This window comes from Eurosta solidaginis, chromosome 4 (genome assembly GCF_040869045.1).
Source record: "Eurosta solidaginis isolate ZX-2024a chromosome 4, ASM4086904v1, whole genome shotgun sequence".
NCBI classification, from domain to species: Eukaryota; Metazoa; Arthropoda; class Insecta; order Diptera; family Tephritidae; genus Eurosta; species Eurosta solidaginis.
This window is the reverse complement of record NC_090322.1, coordinates 242,090,292-242,115,947: the sequence shown is the minus strand read 5'-3', so window position 1 is coordinate 242,115,947 and position 25,656 is coordinate 242,090,292. Positions and strand designations below refer to the sequence as shown.

Genomic DNA, 25,656 nt, shown 5'->3' with positions numbered 1-25,656 from the left:
TATCATCCAAATTCGCTCATTTTCAATACCAATCTATTCTGGGTCCAGATAAGCTCGTGTATCAGATTTGGTGAAGATATCTCAATATTTACTCAAGTTATCGTGTTAACGGACAGACGGGCGGACGGACGGAGGGACATGGCTCAATCAAATTTTTTTTCGATACTGATGATTTTGATATATGGAAGTCTATATCTATCTAGATTCCTTTATACCTGTACAACCAACCGTTATCCAATCAAAGTTAATATACTCTGTGTGCAAAGCACGCTGAGTATAAAAATATAGAACGAAACAAGACCGATTTCGGAAGAATTTGCTCACGAATCAGTTCTCTTTTTCGCAAATCGATAAAATTCCAAATGTATGGCCAGCAACACAACCTATTCCCACACCACTTTTCCTCTTTTAAAATGGTTCCACAAATCTTACCACAGAAGTGATACAAAAAATTTGGTGGTTGTCTAAAAACGAATCTTTATTCAACTTTCGATGCAAAAAAAAAAATATATATATTTATATTTTATTTCAATATCATAAGTTTTTCATATGTTGCATACTGTATGTATATATATTCTTATGCACTTATTTGTATGTATAATAAGAGCGGCTCACACGAATGCAAATAATGTATCAATATTTAATGCCATACTTGTGGCTACTAAACTAAGTAGTTTACAGTTACTTTTCAAATGATTTTTAATATATGCTTATACGTTTAGTGTTTTTTATTTCTTCATTATTTCATTTTATACAATAAAATATATATAATTAACAGAACAGATCACATCAATTTCCACTAGCATTGTTTTAAGTATTATGTATGTATATATGTATATATATTAGACTGGGTCGAAAAAAAGTTGCTAATGTCCGCCCCTAAATTTAAAGAATATGTTTTTTTTTTTGATCCTTCGAAATACAGCCGTAAAGGTTTTTTCGTTGGTTATTTGACGTCCGATTTTTAAAATTGATATGTCATTATTTGGGCCTTGGGAAGCTTCACATTTCCGTTTAATGTCCTTTTAAGCTATGAAGTTGTTTTCACATGATTAGGTCAGCTAACAAAGTTGCACCCCCCTAAAGTATCATTTTTTCCTTACCAAAAGAAAGTACTTAACAATTCAAGAAAATGTTGCTTTGAAACCATATTACTAAAATAATAAACAAAGAAGTTATAGCAATTTCAATATTTATTGCAACTGTTATTTTACCTGATTTTTAGACCTGAAACTCATGATATTTTTGGAGGAAAAATTATTATTAAGGTTTGCAGATATGCCAAATATCATAAATACGGGAAGTCAAAGTAAATAAGTGAGTCAAACCTGTTGTTTCGTATTTATAATAATAACACTATGCGACAAAATCAACTCCTTTTTTTTGTAGAGATTGAGGCTTAAGTAAACAAAGTACTATCTCCGTTTTTCGAAGTTAGCCTGCAAAAAATAGATATCGGCTTTCGAAGTTCGAAATTCTACATTTCGAAATTTTATTTTTTTGTTAACGCGTTCAGCAAATTAAAAAAATGAGGTCGTGGTCCGCCCTTTTCCCTTATTTGAAGGGCTGAATTCTTTTTTTTGAGAAATTTAGTATAACAGCTTTTATACGAGGTGAAAAGTCAGAAGTCAGAGTCTGACGGAACGGAAATGTGAAGCTTTTCAAGGCCCAAATAATGAATTTTAAAAATCGGACGTCAAATAATCAAGTTACAACGAAAAAACCTTTTCGGCTGTATTTGGAAGTACCAAAAAAAATATAAAAAAATGTCCAAAACCCTCTCAACATAATCTTTAAATTTAGGGGCGGACATTTGCAATTTTTTTTTTTTTGTATGGGGACCAACCCAGTCTAATCTATATGTGTGTATGTTTGCATTAAGCATACAATTAACATGACTTATAAGCTAAAACGGTCTTAAAACGAAAAAAAATATATCAATATGGAGCTTAACCGCACCAAAATATATACATACATAAATTTATCATATACGCTTGGTTTTAAGAAAAAAATAATATTTAAATTTCATAAATTAAAAAAAATATATATTTTAGAGCACAGCAAAAACAACAATTGAGTACTTACAAACTTTTAAAGTTTTTATTCGTGCATTTAATTTCTCAAATGCTTAAACTTTTCAAGTCGCTTTAGTAATTTCTAAATACTTACACTAAAATAGAAATCAAGTCTTTTTTCAATATTAGAATTTCACAGTAATAAAGTTAGAATTCAATACTCGTGGCAGATATCAGAGCGTAAACGCTTACTTTGATATTTTGTGTTTATATTAGAGATGAGCATGACCTCAAGTGTATCTAAAAAAAAAAAGAATTTTTTCACTTTTAGTTTCGAATATTTCAAAAACTTGAAGTGACGGGACTGTTTTGACTCAGATACGGGTTCACCACGTCGAGAAAGCATAAACCTGCTGCTGGTTACAAAATTTATTTGGACTTTTGTCGGCCTGTGATATAGCAGAAAAGGGCGTTTGTCGCACTTTAAGACACGAATTGAAGACACAATTTGAAAAATCTGACTTCAAATCACTGTGCAATAAAAACCCGTAGAAACCAATAACAAAGATCTTGCCACCGATTTTTCATATATTTTGTTGTCCCCCAGTGTAATGCTTGGTTTGCTCTTAAATGGGGCATATTTGTGGAATAAGTTCCGAACTATTTAAATAGATATTAAAATGCTATTTTCAACCGTTAAGCCCGTTAAGCCCGTAATTCCGGGATCACCATCTCTAGCTCACATGCACAGCTGCGAGTACAAATAATTTGCAAATATTATCAGCATTTTTTTATTTTATTCCATTTTTGTTAATTAAAGAAAAACTCTAATAAATTATATAAAGCAATGTGTTAACCGATATCGAAAAAATTTCGGAAAAATTGGAAAATTTTAGAAATATTTATTGTTTTAGACCATTGTGAATTCATACAAGTGAAAAATCTTTCTATTCTCCCATTGCCATACCTACCTGTCAAATATAAGCTGACAAGGAGAATGGCTGTCGCGAATGGCCAGAGAATGGAAGATAGGCTTGTTTTTTGCTCGCGGTTATTAAATTGAACTGCCATGAATTGTCCATTTGCGTCTCAAATCAGCTTTTCTTTTAAATGTGTATACTGAAAATCAGACTACATATTTCCATTCATTTCTGAAATCTAGCTAACAGATAAAAACTGAGCAGCCAGTAAAGCAAACATTTTAAAATATGTAAATAATGCAATAAACCAGTCGTCTACAAAATTTTTTGAAAAATACTATTCAGCAAATAATTTAAGCAATCGAACAGCGATTGAACAGGTGATCGAGGCTGTTTACTATTGTGAATGTTTTTGTAAAACATTCGCCACTTGTATGAATTCACAATGTTTTAGACGCAACTTATGAACAAATTTAGTTTTATTATGGAATGAAATCTAAAACAATTTTCGAACAAAATTTCAAACATCAATCCGCATTTTCAGTGACATCAAACTTGACACTTGCCAGACTAAAATGAATCGGACTACAAAACTGAATGATCAAAAAGATAGCCTACCACACCCAAGTTGGAAGTTCCTAAAACTTTAGAATACATTTTTTCCAAACGCCAATGGTCTGCGAGCTTTCCTACCATGGCAATTGTTGTTCAAAGTTGGAGCAGACATTCAAAAAGATTTTCTGAATGCAGTTTTGTTCTAGTGGTAGGAAATTATTTAGGAATGATTTTACCTTATCCCTAATAACCGTTTAAATCTCGACCTTTATAGTCCCAAGAATAGCAGTGAAATATGTACTGTCATTTTACGTTCAAGAAGAGCTGTTGAAGCCTGAAGTTCAAGAAAAGAGTTAAATATGGATTTTTTGACTGTAAACCATTCTCACACAACTGTTAAAATATTTCTAAAGATATTAATAATAAGTTATGGATCTAACGAGTACACGTTGTCGATAGTTCACATATGTTATTAACCTGATCCACCATTTTAAAACTGATTTGAAAAATTAGTTTCGATCACGGATCGTAAAATGTAATACGGGCTCTGACTTTTATTTTGGAAATCCAAAAATAACTGTTAAGTCTTGACACATATTTTTTATGTTAAAAAAATAACTGTTAAATCCTGACAAAAATTTTTTAAGTCCAAAGACAACAGTTAAATTTTGAGTGATATTTTCAAGTCCAGAAATAACAGCTTAATATGGACGCTTGTTCCTTTATGTCCAAAAAAATTTTAGAGGACGATATGTAAATAAATTACTAATTTTTTTTGTTATTAGTTCTATTTAAATGTCCCAAATCCAACTTCGGTTCCATCCTCAACAAAGACTTTATTCCTCGTTTAAAAAAAAAAATTTGCGACTTATGTATTTGCTTAGCAATGTCTAACTCATTTTTGTATTAATATATAATAACATTTTTTTGTGTTTTTTTTTTTTGCATACTTATTAGCATGTGTATTAAGCATGTATATGTTTGAATTTTAATTATGATTGAAAGGCGCCTGCGCGTTAAGCTTAAATTTCATTAGCGAAAATAAGCTTTACAAGTAATTATAATATGTATGTATGTTTATATGTAGGTATGCGTGTACAATATATGAAAAAAGTCTTAAAAATGTATAGAATGTATGTCTTTTTGTTTAACAACAATAACAAAGTAAAAAGTTAATGCGCAAAACCCCTCTTATACACACCGAAAGCACATGCATAAGTCATGCGGACAAATTTTTAACTTCAGTACATTTTTAATTTAATTTTATTTATTTTATCTCTCTCCGTTGATTGATCGTTTGATCGCGTAGTGTATGCAAATATATATCTTCACTGGTTAAACTCAAAAAAAAAAAAAAAAATTTGTTAAATATGTTACATACATGCAAAGCGACTCATCATCATTCACTTTGACGTGGAATAGGATTTTTGTTTGTTCATTACCAGCAACATACCAGCATTCATGCCCACGCTGCCCCATTTGACGCATTCGGACATCTATGAATTGAAAAGGCGCGTTTTAGATTAGAAGATTAGCTAATTAGTTATTCGCCTTCTTGTACTCACCTGTCGCTTCCGCACATCCTGTTGACGACTGCCATAACGACACCAATACACAAAATGCTTATTATTATTCCATAAACTATGTTTGGCTTTGCGTGCAAAGGATACCTGTAAAAGAAGAAAACGAAGAATCATGTTAACATCATTCTTTTCTATTATTAAAAAATTTTTTTTTTAATTTTTATTGAAAAGAACTTTTTTCTGACTTTTATTAGAGTTGTGCGATTACATACTCGTAGTTTAATCCAAATCAAAAGTAATCATATTCGATTAATCAAAGAGATAATTTTTTTATTAGTCATAATTAGGTTTATTTCTAATCTAATTAGGTTGATTAATTAAAATACTCAGTAATCAAAAGCTGATTAATCACAAAGTTCGAATGTTGCTGTTAAGTTACATATGTATTGCATTAAGAGATCAATATCTGATAAATATTTTTGAGTAACGCAAATCTTTTGATTTTTAATAGGATTTTACGACTCAGCATTTAATCGAGCATGCAATTAATTACTTAGTCAGAAAACAATAATTTTCGATTGACCAAATTGATTAGTTACCAATGTAATCACATTTTGATTAATCTTAATTTAGTGTATTTGTTTAATTAATATAATGAGTATAAAATCACAACCTGATTAATTTGATTATTGTGTATTGCATTTATAGCTCCAAATCTGATTGATTTTTTGAATAACGCATGTTTTTTTCATTTATGAATTTTAATAGGGTTGTGCGATTAAGCATGTACTCGAGCATGCAATTAAATACTTAATCAGAAAATAATCATTTTCGATTGACCTAATTGATAAGTTTCCTTACTAATAATATTTAATAATCATTTATGATCGAACTAATTTGTTTAATTAAACTACTAAATATATAACCACAAACAGATTAATCAGATTATTTTCGATTTCTACAGCATTTAGAAATAAAAATCTGATTAATCTTTTTCAATAATTTATGTTTACATTTAAGATTTTGAATACAGTTGTGCTATTAAGCATTTACTCTAGCACGTAATTAATCCTTTAGTCAGAAAATAATATATTTCGTTTGCCATGTAATCGAGCATGCACTTAAACACTTAATCAGAAAGTAATAATTTTCAGATTAGTTTATTAATCATAATTGAACCAATGTGTTTAATTATAATACTGAGTACATAAATCACATGCTAATTAATCGGTAATTTCGATTGTTGCTGTTAAGTTGTGTATTGCATTTACAAATCAAATCTGCTTAATCTTTTTGAAAGATGCATGTGTTTTTGTTTATGATTTTTAATAGCGTTTTGAGGTTAGCATTTAATCGAACAGGTAATTAATCAGAAAATAATCACTTTTGTTTAAAAAAATTGATTTGTTTTCTTATTAATCACATTTTGATTAATCATAATTCAATTAATTTGTTTAATTAAAATACGGAGTATATAATCAAAACGATATTAATTAGGAATTATGGTTGCATTTACAGATCAATTTTTGCTTTATCCGTCTCTTTAAATAATCAGCCAACTGATTTTTTTATAAGCAAATAATCGCACATTCCTTATTTTTTTAACTTTACTCTTAATTGTTTCCTCTATTCTTAATGCATCATCATTACCTGATTTCTTATATCCTTTTCGTTATGCGCTGATTTTTCTTTGTCAGCGAAATTATTTATACGCAGTTCCCAGCCTTTATTCCAAATATCCTCAAGTGAAAATTTGAGCATTTTGAATGTACCATTATCACGTATTTTTATTGTAAATACTTCAATTGTTTCCGGTTTGGGTTTATTGTCTGTAAAAAGAAATAAAGTGTAATAATTTATTATTTTTCGAGATAAATTTAAATTTTACAGCACGTGTGCAATGTAATAAGAAGGCCAGAAGCCTGGGCCCGTATTACGTGTTACGATCAGTGACTGAAAACCATTTTTACTCAGACGATAACTATGCAACTGTCAAACCTTTTTTGAAAATTATAATAAATAATGGATCTAACGAGTACGATTTGTCGCTAGTTCAAATATGCCGTTAATTCAATCCACCTTTTCAGAGCTATTGTGATTTAAAAATGAGTTGCGATCACGGATCCAAACACGTAATACGGGCCCTGTTTAAAATAATAGTTAATTGTAAAACTTTAGTAAAGAGGTGGTAACCGAGAAAAATTATCACTTTTTTGGATTCTCCTTATAGTTTTAAATCCCAAAATTCTTTTACAAGAGCTATTGTTAAAGTTTTTTAGTCAAAATTCAACAAAACTATGTCTGTATTAAAGGAAAAATTGCCTTCTATTTTTTGGTCCATTTATATAAAGGTAGTCCTTAAAATTTTTTTATCATCTTTTTATTTTAAATTTTTTAGTACTGCCTACAAATCTGTACCAAAATTTTGCAAGCAAATTGCGCTTACAACTCAAAGTGTATATACGCTTTGTGTCAACACTAAACAAATTATGTTGTTACCAGACTTTAAAATTTTCTAAAATCTGCCGGCACAAAATTGTTATTCTTATTAGCTATCATCTGGTGACAATATCCTGAGCCAGATAAATAATTTTGCATGTAAATGCAACAACAACGATTTGAGCCAGATAAATCCAGATAGAAGTCTGGTTCAATTTGTGAGCCAGATAATTTGTTAATTACTTCTTTTTAGGTTGGCAACACGGCCTTTAATATACCTACTTTTTCAAAAATAGATGTCGCTGCTTAGCCTTTCGCCGTATGAGTTAAATGAAAAACAGCGGCGACATCTGCCTATCACATTTCACGTGTGCAAAAATTTCACGACATCTGCTTCTCAAGTCTCTCAATGATCCAGAGCATTCCCGTGAGAATTGATCGTGAGCCGGAGCTGTAAACCTCACTGAAAGACGGCAATTGAGTTTTAAAGCTGTGAAACTAACCACAGCAATACACAATGCAAATACAAGACACAAACCCTTCTGGTGAAAAATGCCACTATATCCAACAGATGTCGCCGGGTGATGCACCACAGCCAAAAGGTAAATCTGCAAATACAAGACACAAACCCTTCGGGTTATATGTATATGACCATTATATCCAGCAGATGTCGCCGTAATTCTCTTGGCTGTGGTGCGTCACCCAGCGACATCTGTTGGATATAATGGCATTTAACCAGAAGGGTTTGTATCTTGTATTTGCATTGTGTATTGCTATGGTTAGTTTCACAGCTTTCAGCTATTCAATTTACACATCTAAAAATCGCGTACTGAGGGAAATGCTTGGGCTGTTATATCATTTTTGCTATTGATAGCAACGTATTTCGCGCGATATCTATTTGGAATGGATCCACTATCAAATCTTATTTGCATCTAATAAAAAGTCATATCGGAATTAAAAAATTTTTTTTTGATAGGACTTAACTTTTTTTATTAGTTAATTGATTTCTTACGCATACTTTGTTTGGATACCAGTTCAATACTGATTCATCATTATCCATATTTATTCATGGAACAGGATTAACAATTTTTATTTAATGTAGTATCAATAGTTGTGGGTGATCGAGCCATAGATTTCCCTCCGTGTGGTTAAAGTTGCGAACGCCTGAAAGGACTTGGGCCTTTAAGGCCCAACTCCATGCGCGTCGTTTCAAACTTTCAGGCGTATGCGACTTTCACCACGATTTTTAGCTGTGTAGATTGAATAGCTAACAAACGAGGTGGAATTCTAGAACGCCTGCAACGCCCACGAGGCTATCCATGGAGTTCTGGCTTAACTCAATTAGCATAACAATTTTGTGCCGGCAAATTTTAGAAAATTTTAAAGTCTAGTAACAACATAATTTGTTTAGATAATTACCTATTGGCTGTGTTACATCACCACCACTAATAGTTCATTCACCAGAACCCGTGATTCACCACTTGTTAGGTCATTGCTCCCAGAAATTCACCAAACAAAATCAAAGTATAAGAAGCTTCATGATAAAGAATAGTGGGTTAAGCGGCTGATAGACGAACGAAAGTCTCAAATTAACTGCCTTGATCGGAATTAACTTGAAGATAATCCTCATAGCTAATTCCCAAGGTTTAAGAGAATTAGTGGAATTTTCGCTGACAACACTGGCGAAAACAACAGAATTCCACCTCGCATCATAACAAGAGAATTCCACCTCGTTTGTCAGCGACTTAATTTGCACAGCTGAAAATCGTCGTGAAATTCGCATACGCCTGAAAGTCTAAAAGAATCGTGGTGAAAGTCGCATATGCCTAAAAGTATGCAAGGACGTGCATTGGGCCTTCAACGAGGTGGAATTCTACAACGCCTGCAACACTCAGGAGGCTAGCCATGCAGGTATGGCCTAATCTTCTAAATAGTTCGACTTGTGCGTTACGTAGCTCAAACTTTTTGATCAAACATTGCACTGTCACCGAGTTTTAAACTATATTTCAGGTTTCAAGTCTCTAGATATCCAGGAAGTTAGTTAGAAGTCGATAGCAAGATTCCCAATTTAAAACTAGTTTTCTCAATATCTCGATCCATGCGCCACCTAGCGGATTTTTTTGGATAAAATATTGCATTGTTACCGGGTTCTAACTTACGGCCCAAGTTTCATGTTTCTAGCTCATCGGGAAGTTACTCGAAAATCGATGGCAAGATTCCCCCCGTTTTAAAGGATTTGCAGTTATCTTGACTAGCGCGCCACCTAGCGGAACTCTTTTTTCTATAAGTTGTATTGTCACCAGGCCTATATCTAAATGCCAAGTTTCCAGTATCTAGGTAACCTGGAAGTTAGTTAAAAATCGACTGCAAGATTCCCCTCGTTTTTCAGGGATTTGTAGTTATCTCAATTAGCACGCCACCTAGCGAAACTTTGTTTTCTATAAATTGTATTGTCACCGTGTCTCAAACTATCTGCTAAGTTACAAGTCTCTAGGTAACCAGAAAGTTAGTTAAAAATTGATTGAAAGATTCCCAAATCAAAACTATTTTCTTAATATCTCGATCCATGCGCCACCTAGCATTTTTTTTTTGATAAAATATTGCATTGTCACCGGGTTCTGACTTACGGCTCAAGTTTCATATCTCCAGCTCACCGGGAAGTTACTCACAAATCGATTGCAAGATTCCTCTCGTTTTTCAAGGATTTGTAGTTATCTCACTTAGCGTGCCACCCAGTGGAATTTTGTTTTCTTTAAATTGTATTGTCACCAAGCCTCGAACTGTGTGCAAAGTTTCAAGCCTGTAGGTCACCGGGAAATTAGTTCAAAATGGATTGAAAGATTCCCAAATCAAAACTATTTTCTTAATATCTCGATTCATGCGCCACCTGGCGGCATTTTATTTTCCACGAATTGTAGTGCCATCGACTCGCAAACTATGTGCTAAGTTTCAAGTCTCTGGATCACCGAAAATTTAGTTAAAAGTCGATCGCAAAATTTCCATTTTAAAATTAATTTTCTGTATATCTCGATCCGTGCGCCACCTAGCAGATTTTTTTTCACTTGCATTGTAATGTCCCCCAGATCTGAACTATGTTCTAAGTATCAAGTGTCTAGCTCAACGGGAAGTTGCCGAAAAAGACTTTTCCGTGGGTCAAAAATTCGTATGGAAATGAGGGGACAGACATGAAAGGGACTTAATATAAAGGTAGTAAAAAGTCCGATAAAGTCTATAAACAAATATTGGATAGGTACGTAAATTTGCGCAAATCCAAACAAAGCATTTTAACATATAAATCTCTATGCAAATTGTTGCAAAACTAAACATCAACAAGATGAATAAATTCTCCCACGTAAATCTAAATTTGTATGTTTTAAGCATTCTGAAAATTTCCTAACCAAGATCATTGTGCCAGCTGAAGCATTAAAGTATTTTGATTTGCCAACAGATGAGATTAGATAGGTAGCAAATAAAGGCTTTGCTTATCTAGCTTAAAATAAGAAACATTTTTGCAACGCATCAACAAAAACTACGCTTTTTGAGGTTGCATATTTGCCATGACGTAGCGGATGCATAGCCGTATATAATTTTTTGGCGTTTTGTGTGAAAATACTACACCAGTTTGCAAATGCAATGATGCTAGGCCAATTGCCCTATTATTCAAGGCTCACGATCACGTGCAAATGGTCTTGCAAGGTTGCATAGCAAATTTACAATGCATACAAAACGCAATACAACAACAAAATATATGAAAATGCACCTGTCAAAAATTTTGCAGAATGCAATGCAAAATATATATTGCTTTTGGAATGCAATCCACAAAGCACAATGTCGAATAGCTGATATTCCCTACAAGAACAGTTTTGGTTAGATTACTAATGGTCTCAATGGTAGTATAAAGCGAGTTTATAAAACGAAATTAATAAATATATGCTACTTTCTAACAGTTTATTCGCGATTCACGAGCTGGTTTTTGAACATTTTTTTACCCTAATTTTTTGCCCCATTTCCATTGCTTTTGGAATGCAATCCATAAAGCACCATTTCGAACAGCTCATATTCTCCGCAAGAACACTTTCGATTAGATAACCATTGGTCTCAATGGAAGTTTTTACGAGTTTATAAAACGAAATTAATCAATATATGCCATTTTCTAACACTGCGCAGACATGTGTTTCAGTTTATTTTGACATACAACGATGCAAGACCACTTGCACCTTACCATGATATTTGTTTTTACTAAGAGTGAAATTTGCAAGTTGAAAGCACATATTTAAGATATTGCGTGTCAAAACAATTTTGAAAAATTATCTACAAATTAAAAGCTTTGTTTTTTTCTTAAATTGATTGGAGTTGAATCAATCAAATTCTTTTTTATTTATTTCACAACCTGCTATTATATTAGTAAACAAACTTTATCAGTTGCAAATATGTACTTAATTGTATGTAATCAGATAATTTTTATTGCAAATTCCATCTACAAATAAGTACATTTGTATTATTATCGGTTCACAAGTAAACAAATAAATTCACCATTAAGTGTTTCTATTTATAAACTTGAATGTTTGATTTGTTTTTTTAAACGGTTTTTTTAATGTAACCTGAGGTGGACACAATGCGAAAATGTCGAACGTGACTTGGTGATAATTCAATACAATATACATATGTATGAGTTATCTATGCCTACAATTTATTTTATGACTTACATATAAACGGCTATAAACATAAGTTACATATTGTTGCGATTTATGTATCCCCAAACTGGGTGTTTAAAGAAATAAACTTTCAATAAATTTCGCTCAAAGGTCGAACAACCTCTCTGATTAAGTTAAAATGCAGGAATCCTGAAAATAATCTCTTAATTATCCAAAAAAAAATTTAAAACGGCCTTAAAAGAAATGCCGAAATGTTTCGAAGTTAAAAACCCGATATGATCCGAAAATCAATGCTTTAATAACCCTAGATATTCCCAGTAATATCAATTACTTGGAAACAATTCTGAAATGATCCCGAAATAGTCCAGTGTACATGAAGAAAACAACGCGAAGTGGAACCCATATAAACTTAAACTAATGCCGAAAACAATTCTGAAATAGTCTCGAAGTTAACTCGTAAATAATGCCGAAATAATATGCGGTTAGTTCTATAATTATCGAAGAACAATTCCGAAAAGAATGTTCAAACAATCAATATTATTCCGAAATTATCCCAAAGTAGACGCGAAATGATACTCAAACAATCCCAAAATAGTCCCGATATTCTGAAATCGGCCCGAAATGATACTGAAAAGAATACGGAGATACAACCCGAAAAGATTTCAAAACGATCTATACAATAACTAAATACTTCCAAAGCTGTTCCAAAATTGCACCTAAATGATCACGAACACACTCCCGAAACGATAACACAAATTGGCCCACATGGTTCCGATGAATTCCCAAATATAATACGAAATAGTCTCGAAATCGCCTGAAACTATCCAGAGCATAATCCCAAAATAGTTTCGCAATGACTCCGACAAAAAACACTAAATTATCATGACAGTATTCGTGAAATAATGTACAAAATAATCCCGAAATAGTACACAAATGATACTTAATTAGCATTCCGCAAATAGTCCCGAAAAGCTCTCAAAATGATCACGATAAGTCCCGGTAACTATTCCAAAATTGTAGCAAAATAGTCCCGAAACAATCGCAATACGACCAGGAAACAGTTTGGAAATCATGTTCAAATTTATACCCTAAATGATCCGGGTGATTCCTCTCCACTTAGTCTCTAAATAGCCACGAATATAATCTCAAAGGTATACAGAGACTGCCCCGATATTAAACCAAAATAACTCTGATAGGATTCTTAAAGCAATACCTAAATGGTTCTGAAATTATTCACAAGTAATCTTGAAATAATCCTGAAATGTATCACTTTTCCAAAATTACTTTGCTCTCGATCTATATATATGAACTATTTAGGAAATTTTGTTTGTCTAAGTCAAATAAGCGGCTGCCGCGGTGTGGTGGTAGCGTGCTCGCAAACCACACCAAGGGTCTTAGGTTCCAGACCCGGGAAAAGCAAGAACAAAATGCTTTAGAATAAAGGTTTTCTAAGCGGAGACACCCTCGGCAGTGGTTTAAAACCTTCGCAGCTAAAACCCATATGCAGATGCAGTTCGGCATGAAACATGTAGGAAAAATTAAAAAGTAGCACGACATAAACCGGAGGAAAAGCTCGGCCTTGATATCGTCGGAGCTATATCGCGCTTTTTTGGGTCAAATAGATAATTTAGACTCTATGCATGGGGTAATTAAATAGTAACTGTTCCCAGGGGCTCCCCTTCCCATTTCCACATAAAAAATATATAAATAACCAATATATCCAGATTACGGAGCATCTGTGTAATATCTAACTGAAGAAATACGGCACCTGAGAACTCAGCCGTATGAAGCAAAAAAACACAAGCAGGTCCTCAGTGAACTCCACAAACGTCGGACCTTTATGCTAGGAATTGCCCGATGAATCCAGTACTCAAAGAACAGTACCCAAAACCTGCGGAAGAGGAACGCGGGCCACTCTAGATCAACTTCGTCCTGGATACTGTAATAGGCAAAACTCTTACCTATCCAGAATCAACCCCGAAATACAAAATGTATGCCCCGCTTGCAATGTGTCCCCACATGACACCAACCATCTCTTTAATTGTAATGTGGAACCAACGCCTCTAACACCCCTTTCATTATGGTCCACCCCTGTTGAAACAGCAAGTTTCTTTGGACTCCCGTTAGAGGATATTGATGACAATTTGTAATCGGTCGCACCTGTTGGATGGGGCGAAGCACTGCTACTGCTACCTCTTTTTGATAGCCTAATAAATATAGATGTTTGTATGGAAATGGGGTTGGATGAACAGGGTTAATGAAAACAGATTTGTAATATGAATGGATAACAATTCACATATAATTGTAAAATCTACTATTTTTAATAAACTTTCAAGAACCCTGAGGGAAAGTGTTTTTCTGTTATTGTAACAGTGCTTCGCCCCATTCAATAGCTGCGACACTTCACTAATTGTCATCAATGTCCTCTAGAGGGAGTCGGAAGAAATTTGCAGTTTCAACAGGGTTGGATCAGATAGGTAAGGGTGTTACAGGCGTTGGTTCCACAGTGTGTCGCCGGAAATAGTTGTAAATATTTTTATTAGATGCATTTACTTCGGAACGACACTAGACCATATCGGTATCTCGACTCGATAGTTTTTATAAGGATATTCTTGTGGATCAAGTATATCGAATAAAGTATTGTACCGAGTTGGATGGGAAATCAGTTATAGCTGCAATCTAGATTGGTTAATTTTATGTTTAAAAACCACCCTAATGTATATACTTAATAAACGAATTCAATTGTAGATAACATATTTAAAGCCTAGCTCATATACTACATAAAATTAGCACAACAAGTCTTCTTATAGTTATCCCTTTATTACTATCTGAAGAAGTAACTAAAATTTGTTTTGGAATATTTTCACAAACTTTTCCACAATTCAAAATTGTGTAAACAAATTTTGCATTTTACACAAGAATTGCTAAATAATTAAATTAGTGTTTGCTTGTTACTGACATTTTAATGTCGAGAGTGCGAAAAGGCGTACTTAAGCCAGAGCAATGTAGACAAAGAAATATTTTTCAATAGATAAATATTTATTCAAGCTAGACTTGGTACCGTTAGGCACACTTGCAGAACGGCAAGGTTTTTTTTAGCTCAGCGTTAATTTAAAAAATTTGTCAAAAATGTATGAGTTTAACCCCTCATGTTAAGTTAACTCTGAGTTAAAAATTTAACTTGCCGTTCTGCAATTGGGCCTTACACGATTTTTTTCATATCCACTAAATTTTCGAAAATATACGCATGAGGAATATTCTTTTAGATCATGTGACACGTAATATTTCGATAAAAAATAATTTTCAAATTAGCTAATCCGACTTATCGAAAACTCAATTTCGCTGTTAAATATTTTCTAAATTAATTAGTTTCTTATCGCAATCGTGCGCTAAATGAAACAAATTTAAATAAAGAAAACATATTGCAGCGATTAAAACTAAGATTGATGTCAAGCACGCGACTTTTGTTACTTTTGTTACGTATGTACGTTAACGCACATACATACATACATATGTACATATCTAAGTTGATTCTTATATGAATGTAAATATGCGCCTATGTATAGGTAAGTATATATCTGTACAAACGAGTGTCAAGGTTTCTCAAAAAAAAAAAAAAAAAACACACCCTCTAAGATCTAACCGACGCACTAAATTATTTTAGCATTGAAACTTGAATGTGGCAATCAGTATTATTGTTATATGCAGTAGAATCTCCTTATATCGAACAATATGTTAGATATATTCAGAAAGCATGATTAAAAATTATGGGATTTCATACAACATTTGAAATGAAAATTCACAGTATTCGGATGATTAATTTTTGAATTTTCCTCCATATCAATACAATTTGATTATTCCTTGCGAGTTTTCATACAATTCAACAAAATGTATAATAAAAATGATAATTTTTATTGATCAAAAACTGAAAATCATTTTTCGACCACTTTCTGAAATGATTTTTGAGATTATATAAAAATTAACAAAAATAATAATAAAACTTGTTTACTTTTGATAATCAATAACTGAAAATAATTTTTTAATCATATTTTGGAATCATTTTTGCATCAAATTTGTTTACCTTTGGTGATCAAAAATTTTAAATCATTTTTCAATCAACTTCTTTAACCTTTTCAGACTACCTTTGTTGACTTAATAATGAATTTTATACTTGTTAAAACTATACTTCTCATTGAAAAATTTATTTTTCTTCAAATGCTCACATTTTTTCAATCATAAAACTTAAAAAAATATATAAATGTATACCCGTCCGGCCCAAAAATGTCCGCTAAAAACGTTGGCGATAACAGAGTATACATGAAAATTTTACAATCAAATGAAAATTTTTTAGTAGATAGGTCATGAAAAAACCCTTAAAAATCAATGTCGAAAAAAAAGACAAAAAAATGAAATTTCGCAAGCTCGAAAATTATTTTTTTGAGTATGCATAGTGGAACCTTTTTCCTGAAACCAAATCCTATCGAAAAATCGATGGCGCGATATCGGTTAATAAATCGACCCAGTCTAATGTACATACATAGGCATAACAAGTACACTTGGAAGTAGTTTTGTAAACGCATCTTTACTTCGTAAAACTAATGTGTCAATTTGGCGGTTTGAAGAGTAATTGGCAATATTACTCTTTTAAACAACTACAACTAAACGGCGTTTTCAAGGAAGAATAGAAATAAAACATCAAACTAAAATTAAAATAAAACTAGCCTGACCAGTGCGCATCTTGCGCAACCAGCATAAAAGTCTCTTATCAAATATCAACAGAAATCAGCTGTTCTATTAACTTGCAGCTTGCGCTGCCATCTAGCCTATAATAGCAACTGCCTTCAACCAATTAAAACTTACAGCTTTCGCTGCCATGCAGCGTACAATATCAACTACCGGTAATGCAGTGCAAATATTCACAATAGTGCCATATTACAAAGAGTTTTCTTTCTGTGCTCACAATCGTTTATTTTTAAGAAATTATTTTAATAAAATATAGCTAAACAAAAGCACTTCCAAATAAGAGCGAAAAAGGGACTCGTACATAAAAACAGCAATTATAAATAATATATATGATAAATAAGGCGCCACCCGTTACGTGACAGCTGGCAGAGTGTGGGAAATTTGCAACTGAATGACGATAAGCACCGGCTGCTGCCCGATGAAATTTTTCGCTCTAAATTATTCGCCATAATTGCCTGTCAAGACAAATAAAAAAACGCATATTTATTACTTTTAGCGACATGATGAATGCAATATTTTTGTTATTTCAGCTTGTTGAAATGAGAGAAAAATTTTTAGCTCTCACTATTGCGAATTTCGTGTTTGGGAAGACTGTCAAATTGAATGCTGACAGTTTTATGCAAAAAGTAGATGCATTTAATAATAATTTAACAAATATTTTAATACTAAAGTAAATTCTTTGAAATTGTTTCCTATTATTCTAAATAAATTATGTCACTCAAAATTCTCATTTACAGATACGACAAATTTCTTGGGCGATCCCAATGTGTTTCCCCTTTCTCATAGCGCTCTTAACGTTAATATCGCTCTTATGTTGACTAACAACTCCACCAGCTGTTGCTTTGAGAGATAGAACAATTGCGTATCTTGAATTCCTTGTAGCGCTTTTCAACAAAAAAAAAAAAAAAACAAAAGTTGTTTAATTTATGTTTATAGTATATAATATGCTTATACTCTCTTATTCTGTTTATACTCGCAACATTTTTTTTTTATTGTGTATGACAACTCATTCCGTGTCGAACTGAGCCAGCCGGCGAATCGTTCACTCCATTCATTATGTTTCTTGTTCTAGAAGATTCGCGTTACTTGTCTTGAACAGGTTTTATTTTTTTCATTTAATTTAGGCCACGTTTTGTTTTATTTATAACCAATTATGGCAATACAAGTGCATGATATAATACATGTTTTTGTTGTCTTTTATAAAAGCAATCAGCGTTTATTTCATTAAAAATTTATAATTATTAATATTATAATATTAAATACTGTATTTGTTGTGATTATTAAAGAGTTTCTTGATTGTTTTTTTGGTGATTAGATTATGGCAGTAATTTTTTAGTAAATGATTATAATACACATATGTATACCGTTCGGTGTATCAATCCCGGCACTTTTTGCCTCTTGAATCTTTCGGTATTCGTAAGTTCGGCACCGGCCTGGTGAAGATTTATGACGTAGGTAAATACGATTCGTTATTAAAACAGGTGGTCACCTTCTGAAAACATCCCAAGCAAGAATCCCAAAGTAAAAGAGCTTCGAGTGTAGCCTACCTACGAATAAGCTTTTGTTTAAATGGGTTAGGTCGATTTCCAGATAGCAGAAAAAATACAAGTAAATATGATACGATTAAGTAATAACGGAAGGTAGAAACCCCACATGCAAATATTTTCGTTAAAATAAGACGTAAAACACGTTTCGTTTAATATCCTTATTAGTGTACCTCATTTTATTTAAAATAAAATACAAATAGGTGGCAAACTTTTTAAAGCACCTTCAGTGGCAGCACCAATATAAAAATTTTTTGATTGCAATACACTAACTACATAGCAAATTTCATCAAAATCGTTGGAGGCATTTTCGCGATAGTTAGGTTAGGCTAGGTTGGATGGCCGCTGCCCAGTTAAGAGACAGCAGACTTTCACACTTTTTTGGTGGGTTGCATTGCAACATTTCAACTGTTTATCTAAAATATGTTTGGAGAGAAATACAACTTTTTTCTTACGCTTTCAGATTATTAATACCGTCTTTCGTTACTTCTCCCGATATTTTCGGACTGATTTTAGCAGTAGATAGAAACTGGCAAACACCGAGTTTGGGTTTGATGGAAATAAGTAAACACTGCTGAGGCTATCCAGCATATTTTATCCAAAAGTAGCTCAATGCCACGGCGAGTGAGCTCAAAGAGTCGCTAGCAGAGCGCGACCCCAAGGTGGCAGAGGTTAGTACTTTGATAGCCACCTCTATTGGAGTAAATATTAAATTTACTAAAAGCTAAAGCAGCGGATAGCATCCCATCTACTCTATTTTCATATTTGCTTAGGAATAGCAAGCTTCACAAGCTAAACCGTACAGACCGCACATAAACCGACCATCGATTTAGATTAAACTGGACATGTTATTTAGACAAAGGTAAGGAGAAATCCCAGAATTAGATGCCCTAATATAATTATACGTAGTTCGTTTGTTATTTATTTATTTAAGAAAATATTGTTTAATCAGTTTGAACTAGATTCATAGCCTTGTTTTTGTACTTTTTTTTTCGCTATCTTAATTCGATTCGTGAAATTAAAAATAAGTACTGGCAGATAAGGCTTCGTAATTAACGGCGCCTAGAATCTTGTTAATTAAGACGAGGGTCGCTACGTAATTCAATCTGAAACCACTGAAAATGTGTTAAGCTAGACATTGACGTATAAAAAGTCTTTTTTTAAATTTTAATTTAATATTATAGATGCAGATTATATTCAGACTTTTTAACATCGGTCTCATTCGTCATTTATGCACAAAGTATCTATTAATTTCGCCTTGTAAAATCTGTCGTGAGAATAAGAATGAATCTTCTTAGTTTGTAACAATCCAACAATAAACTATCAAAAATTTTCATTCCTTCCAAAGTCCGGTACTCTGCCACTTGCTTTACGCGAAACCAAGTAATTTCAGCTTTAGATTGAATGTACTCTTTTCTTAGTTGGAGTAGAGTAGAAATGTTTCGAAAATTTCTTAAACCCAGGCAAAAGTATATTGAATAGCAGCAAAAACATTCGGAAATAGTAATTCTAGGCTATGTCTCAAAATTTACGGTGTATACCTTCGTATTAAAATGTTCAATACGTTAGCAAACGTATTTATATTCATATGTAGTTCGATTATCATTCATTAATTGTTTGTATATATTATTTTATTAATTTAAATAAAGACAAGGTTGCCGTAAATTGGTACATAAATAGCGTACGGAGTACGCAAGCAAGGGGTTGATAATGCAATTTAAGTACATAATTAAATTTCCACCTATTTTTTTCGAAGCATGAAACAGATTTTTTGATGTTGCACTATTACGATCAGAATAATTTAAAATCGCGCCATACCCTATATGATTTTGTCCGTTGAGTTGTAAATCACTAGAGCTCTTAATAATCGACTAGTCAAATAATCGATTATAACTAGCCGACTAGTGCTTTGCATGCGATTAGTGAGATAGATTCGACTAGTTCTTTGCTCCATCAAAGTCTTTTTCGAAACTAAACATATTGATATGTAAAAGTCTATATCTATTAGAGCTCTTAGCAAAATTTTGATTATCACTAACCGACTACTTTCTTGCCTTCGATTTATGACAGTTTCGACTATTCGAATAGTTTTTTTTTCTTTTTTGTAATTTTACTATGAATTTTGCGATTCGTAAAGACATGCAATGACAATGCAAAAGTTGATGCTCGACTAGTTGATAACCTCCGAAGAGATCTAAGGCCGCCGCGCTTCTCATCCAATTTGCGTCGTGCTCCTCTTTTTTCCTACAAATGGGACCTACTTCTTTTATGCCGACTCCGAACAGCGTCTGCAAGGCACGTGAGTTTTCACTGAGATTTTTTCATGGCAGAAATACACTCGCAGAGCTTGCCAAACACTGCCGAGGGGCGCCCCCGCTTAGAAAAATTTTCCTGTAATTGAAAAAACTGGTTTCTAAAATTTTTGATGTTGCTTTTCCCGGGGCGTGAACCCAGAATCTTCGGTGTGGTAGGCGGAGCACGCTACCATCACATCACGGCGGCCGCCATAACAAGAGTCGTACAAATCACCCTAGCAAGAATCTGCTTCGCAATAAATAACTCCAATTGGGAACGCTATGTGAGGTCTTTATTGATCAGCCAGTTCAACCTGGGAGCGCCAAGAGAGTTCAAATTTCTCTCTACCGGTCTCTTCGTCAATTCAGTGTGGGAATCCCTTTTCCTCTGCAGGCCGAGTCGTAAGCGAAGTGCTCATAAAGATCATCTTTAAACCTTTTTGGGTACATGCACACCATTGGCATCACTCTATAACCTCCAGAGAAAATTTTCTCTCGAATGAACACCGTTTATGATTCCGAGTCATACTTCCAGCCCAGTGAATGCAGCACTCACGCCACGTTTGTTAAGAGATCCCTTCAATACACAACAGCTTTTACTAAACAAAATGAGAAATAATGAAATGGCTTGTGAAATGAATGAGCACACATGTTTGGCGTGCGTTTTGATCACGCACTGCTTTATCGACTTCGAGTCAGTAATGTGACATACTGGAAACACTTATGACCTCAACTGCACAGCTGGTCAGCTTGAGACAGTTTTTGACGTTAGTCCTGTTGACCTTATTTAAAACCAAGCATTAGAGCTAAATCTGCAGATAACAAGCTATCCGCCCGTTACCTCCCTTGAGGGGATATTAGTGGTGAATCTAGCAATGTAAGCGGAAGTCAGCGTACAATAATTTGTTCTGCTAGGGATGAAGTCGAAGCTGATCAGATTACTGATTCACAAGATTATATCGCATACCTCGAAGCTCTGTTTTCGCCACTATCGATCCCACGATGTCAAGGTGCAGATTCAGCATTGCTTTTTGTGCTCGATCTGAATTCAAGAGGTTTGTACCTCTCGTAAACAGAAACAATTCCGGTTTGCTGGGATCTGCATGACCGTAGATTTTTGGGGAGTTTCATCGATGTTGATGGTTCTGCACCTTCCGAAAAATAGCAGCATTATGGAACTAGACCGGCCGTCTCGCGAACGGTTTGATATGACTACGTTAAACTTTATAGGTCATCCAACCCCCTCCTTCTGCGAGGAACTCGCCAGAGCCTCGCCTAATAAATAAAAAGTATCTTAGTCAGTACTGCCTTAGCGCTCTTAACCTTAGATTAAAAAGCACTCCGTTTCACCTTATCGATTTCCAAGTTCGCGGGTGTTTTTAAGTCTCTTGGTCTTGTTGAATAACCGTCTACTGGATGATGTTGATGTTGTTGTTGTAGCGATAAGGACACTCCCGATGGCCTTGGGGAGTGTTATCGAGTTGATGGTCCTTTGCCGGATACAGATCCGGTACGTTCCGGTACCAAGCCCGACTATATCGGGAACGATTTGTTATGACCACATGCGACCTTCTAGGACATACCTCCCTCCCACCCCCTAGATCTGTGAGCAGTTCGGGGTCGCCTGAGCCTCGGCTGTTAATGAACGGATAGGTGAGGTTGACAATTGGGTTTGGAGAAGCTATATATGTATTGCGCTGGCAACCTGAAAGCTGCGCTACACAAACCCCTTGAAATTTTAGTCGCCTCTTACGACAGGCATACCTACCGCGGGTATATCTAACCCCCTAACCCTACTGGATGATCTGAGGTAGCTGTGATCAGTGATTTTTCAGTGGACAGGAGACTCCCATTAACTACCAGGTATTTCTGATGGCTACTATGTATGTAAGGAGCTAATTTCGCTATATTTACGCAACAGCTAGCCAATATTCAGCACGGAAGCTCTAAAAATGAAGAAGTATAATGGGCATAGGGAAAAGCGGGGAGAACACTAAGGTTGAGGAGAGCGGGCGGGGAAACGAGAGATAAGAAGGCAAGGAGCGCAATATTTGAGAATTATGGAATACAATTTCTAGATAGGACAAAGTCTGCAAGTAGAAAGATTCCGAAGTTAAGGTTTTTTGGGCAGTATCAAGAAAAGATTTGCAACCATCATTTTAAAAAGCGTCATTTTAAAAGTAGTCCCATAGGTCTTGCAGATCTTCGCATCACGAGCCCTTCACTACTTCATATCAACTTGTGCCTAAAACAGTTAAATTTTCATTAGATAGGTATGTGGTCCCATCGCAACACAACCTAGCAATTTATATGATGTATGTATGTATGTATGTATGTGCATAAATACTTCAAATCATCATTGTACGTGTACTATTTTATGACATAAAAAAAGTATTTGTATGTATACGCTTGACACATACATATGTACATATGTATGTACGTGAGTAAATCTACACAAAACAGCTCGAGCCTCTTTTCTCAAGCGCATGCCCCGTTCTAACCAACCACCCCGTTTTTGTTGAGTACATTGAAATAACTTGTGTGCCAACTGCCTTTTGTGCGTTTACTCACCTTTAGCCGTTTTACAGAGGACAATACCGAACCATGACGTCATCGGTCGTTCGTTTTCGTCCTGACCCACACGCAATGGCAATTGTAATGTCGCATCCAATTCATCATCTACGTCGTCATCATCGTCAAATTCATCTACACCGCTGCCACCACTACCACTGCTATTGCTACGCATTGTACGTTTTTTATTGGCATTTGTGTTGCTGCTGTTGGTGGTGGCGCTTCTCACCTCAACTATAAAACCACATTCGATGACAGCACAAAAGATGCGCTGCTCATCGCGTTTGAACCATTTGGACTCACGTAATTTTTGTACGGCCACCGAACTACCAAATGTTGTTGTTGTTTTACTATGTAAATGCCCTAATAAACTTAAACCGCTAGATGTGCTAGCGCCAGCGCTGACAGAATTGCCGCCGCCTCCTCCAGCACCACCACCACCACCAGCAGTGACATTTGCTTGTTGTTGGTTTGATTGATGCAAGGGCCACCACTTTAAGGCATTAACAAAGCTATTTGAACGATTTATATTTGTTGTTGTTGTAGCAGTTGTCATATTTGTTGTTAGCTGTAGATTGCTGTTGTTGTAGTTATCACGTTCGACGTTGCTGATAATGATTTGCCTTGTAGAAAAATTACACCCAATTCTTTTGTTGGGCGCAGTGCCAAGTGTGGTTTGTGTTGTTGTTGTTGTTGCACGCAAGCAATTAGCAGCACCAATATTTGCAATAAAGTTTTCTATAATTTTAACAATTTTTTGCTTTTTTCTTGCAATTTTTTTCTTGTTCGTCTAATAGCCGCGCTTAATGAATTTTACGACTTTCACTATTTGTTTTTGTTTTCCCTATGCAATTTTCACTCTGAGTTTTCACAAATTTAATTTGTAATTTTGTAGAAAAATGCAATTTATTGCGTGCCTCACGCAGTTGAGTTTCTCTATTTTAAGTGTTTTATATCAAATTTTATTCTTCCTTCGAAAGTTTCTTTTTAAAAATTTGTTTCGTTGCACCAAAAAATTTATTTTATTTTATTCCAAAAATATTTCTCGCTGCTTATTTATTGTATGTATCACAAAAATGCACTTTGGTTGTTTATTTCTTTCTATGTAGTGGTTGTTGACTGGTTATTTAGCATAAAATACTGCTTCTGAATTTTTGACTTAAATAACTTTGATTCAAAGCAGGTAATAATGTGGGTATGTACATAAATATAACACAAGCAGTAAAATTCAAATTTTTCTACTCTAGGTACATAAAATAATTTACAAAAATTATTAAATTTTTTTTCTCCTTTATAACTCGTAAGTTTTCGCAAGCAAAAATAACTTGTTTCCGTTAAATTTCGATTCACTTCTGCACCACAAGAGACGATAAAGGCGAATACCAGCTATTGGAGCTAAATGTGTTTATTTAAAGCCGGTTTCCCCAGGTCGCTTGCTCGCTCTCGGGTATTGCATGAGTTACCAATACTCTGTGAGTTGTTGCTTTATTATTTTACGTTGATTCTCTTATCGTTATACGAGGGTTGCTGCTTGGATCAGTGAGAGAATTCCTATCATTAAAGTAATATAAATTGTTGTGGATGTAGCGATACAAACACTCCTCGAAGGCACTCCTCGTTATCGATGTTGATGGTACTTTCCAGGAAATAGATCCAGTACGTTCCGGTAAAGCGCCAAATACACGACACGAACATTTCCGCGAACATTCCCGTTATGTCATGTTTCTGCGACCTTTTCTGTCGTGTATGGTGGTGTTTGCCAGTTCGCGCAAATGTTCGCCAAAAATCAAAATATTTTAATTTTTGGCGAACATTTGCACGAACTGTTCGTGCGTGTATGACGAAATAGCTCATAATCGTAGTAATTTCTGAACGGAACAGACGTGCGCGGAAAAGTAAAATGGACAAAAAAAAATTTCTGAGTGAATTTATTGAACTGTATAAATTTTTTTTACGCTTAATTGCCACAGCGAGCAATATTGCTGCAGCACAATTGTTGTCCGTATTCATCGCTGTCTGAAAGAGAACTAATGTTCGGCCAAAAGTTCGTATGGTGCATGGCCAAAGCTGCGAACAAGATTGCGGAATGTTCGCGGAAATGTTCGTGTCGTGTATTGGCCGCTTAACAAGCAACATTAGGGCGCTAGCCCTACCATATCGGCAACGATTTAATATAGGCCATACAGCCCTCCCGCCCCCTAGTTTCATGTAGACCTTGGGGTCGCCAGAGCCTAGGCTTCTAAAGATACAGCATTCGCCACGGTCAGGTGAGGTTGACAATTGGGTTGGAGAAGCTTGAAAAGGTTGCGACAGGCATATTCGCCGCTGGTATATTCTAAGCCCCCTAAAAGTTAAAAAAAGTTAAAGCAATAAATCTGGTTGGTTGATTATCGCGCC

At 34.4% G+C, this 25,656-nt stretch overlaps 2 protein-coding genes across 2 annotated transcripts in view; one reads left to right on the top strand and one right to left on the bottom strand.

The window, feature by feature from the left end:
- The window catches only part of Prp16 (ATP-dependent RNA helicase l(1)G0007), a 93,455-nt gene that overhangs the window by 6,508 nt on the left and 61,291 nt on the right, over window positions 1–25,656 (top strand). The window lies entirely within an intron of this gene.
- Window positions 453–24,639, bottom strand: l(1)G0469 (lethal (1) G0469). The gene is made up of 4 exons (XM_067785275.1): window positions 23,260–24,639; window positions 6,664–6,842; window positions 5,056–5,160; window positions 453–4,986 (listed from the first exon to the last, which is right to left on the bottom strand). Exons 1-4 carry the CDS (start codon window positions 23,813–23,815, stop codon window positions 4,894–4,896), a joined length of 933 nt encoding a protein of 310 aa, XP_067641376.1. The 5' UTR covers window positions 23,816–24,639; the 3' UTR covers window positions 453–4,893.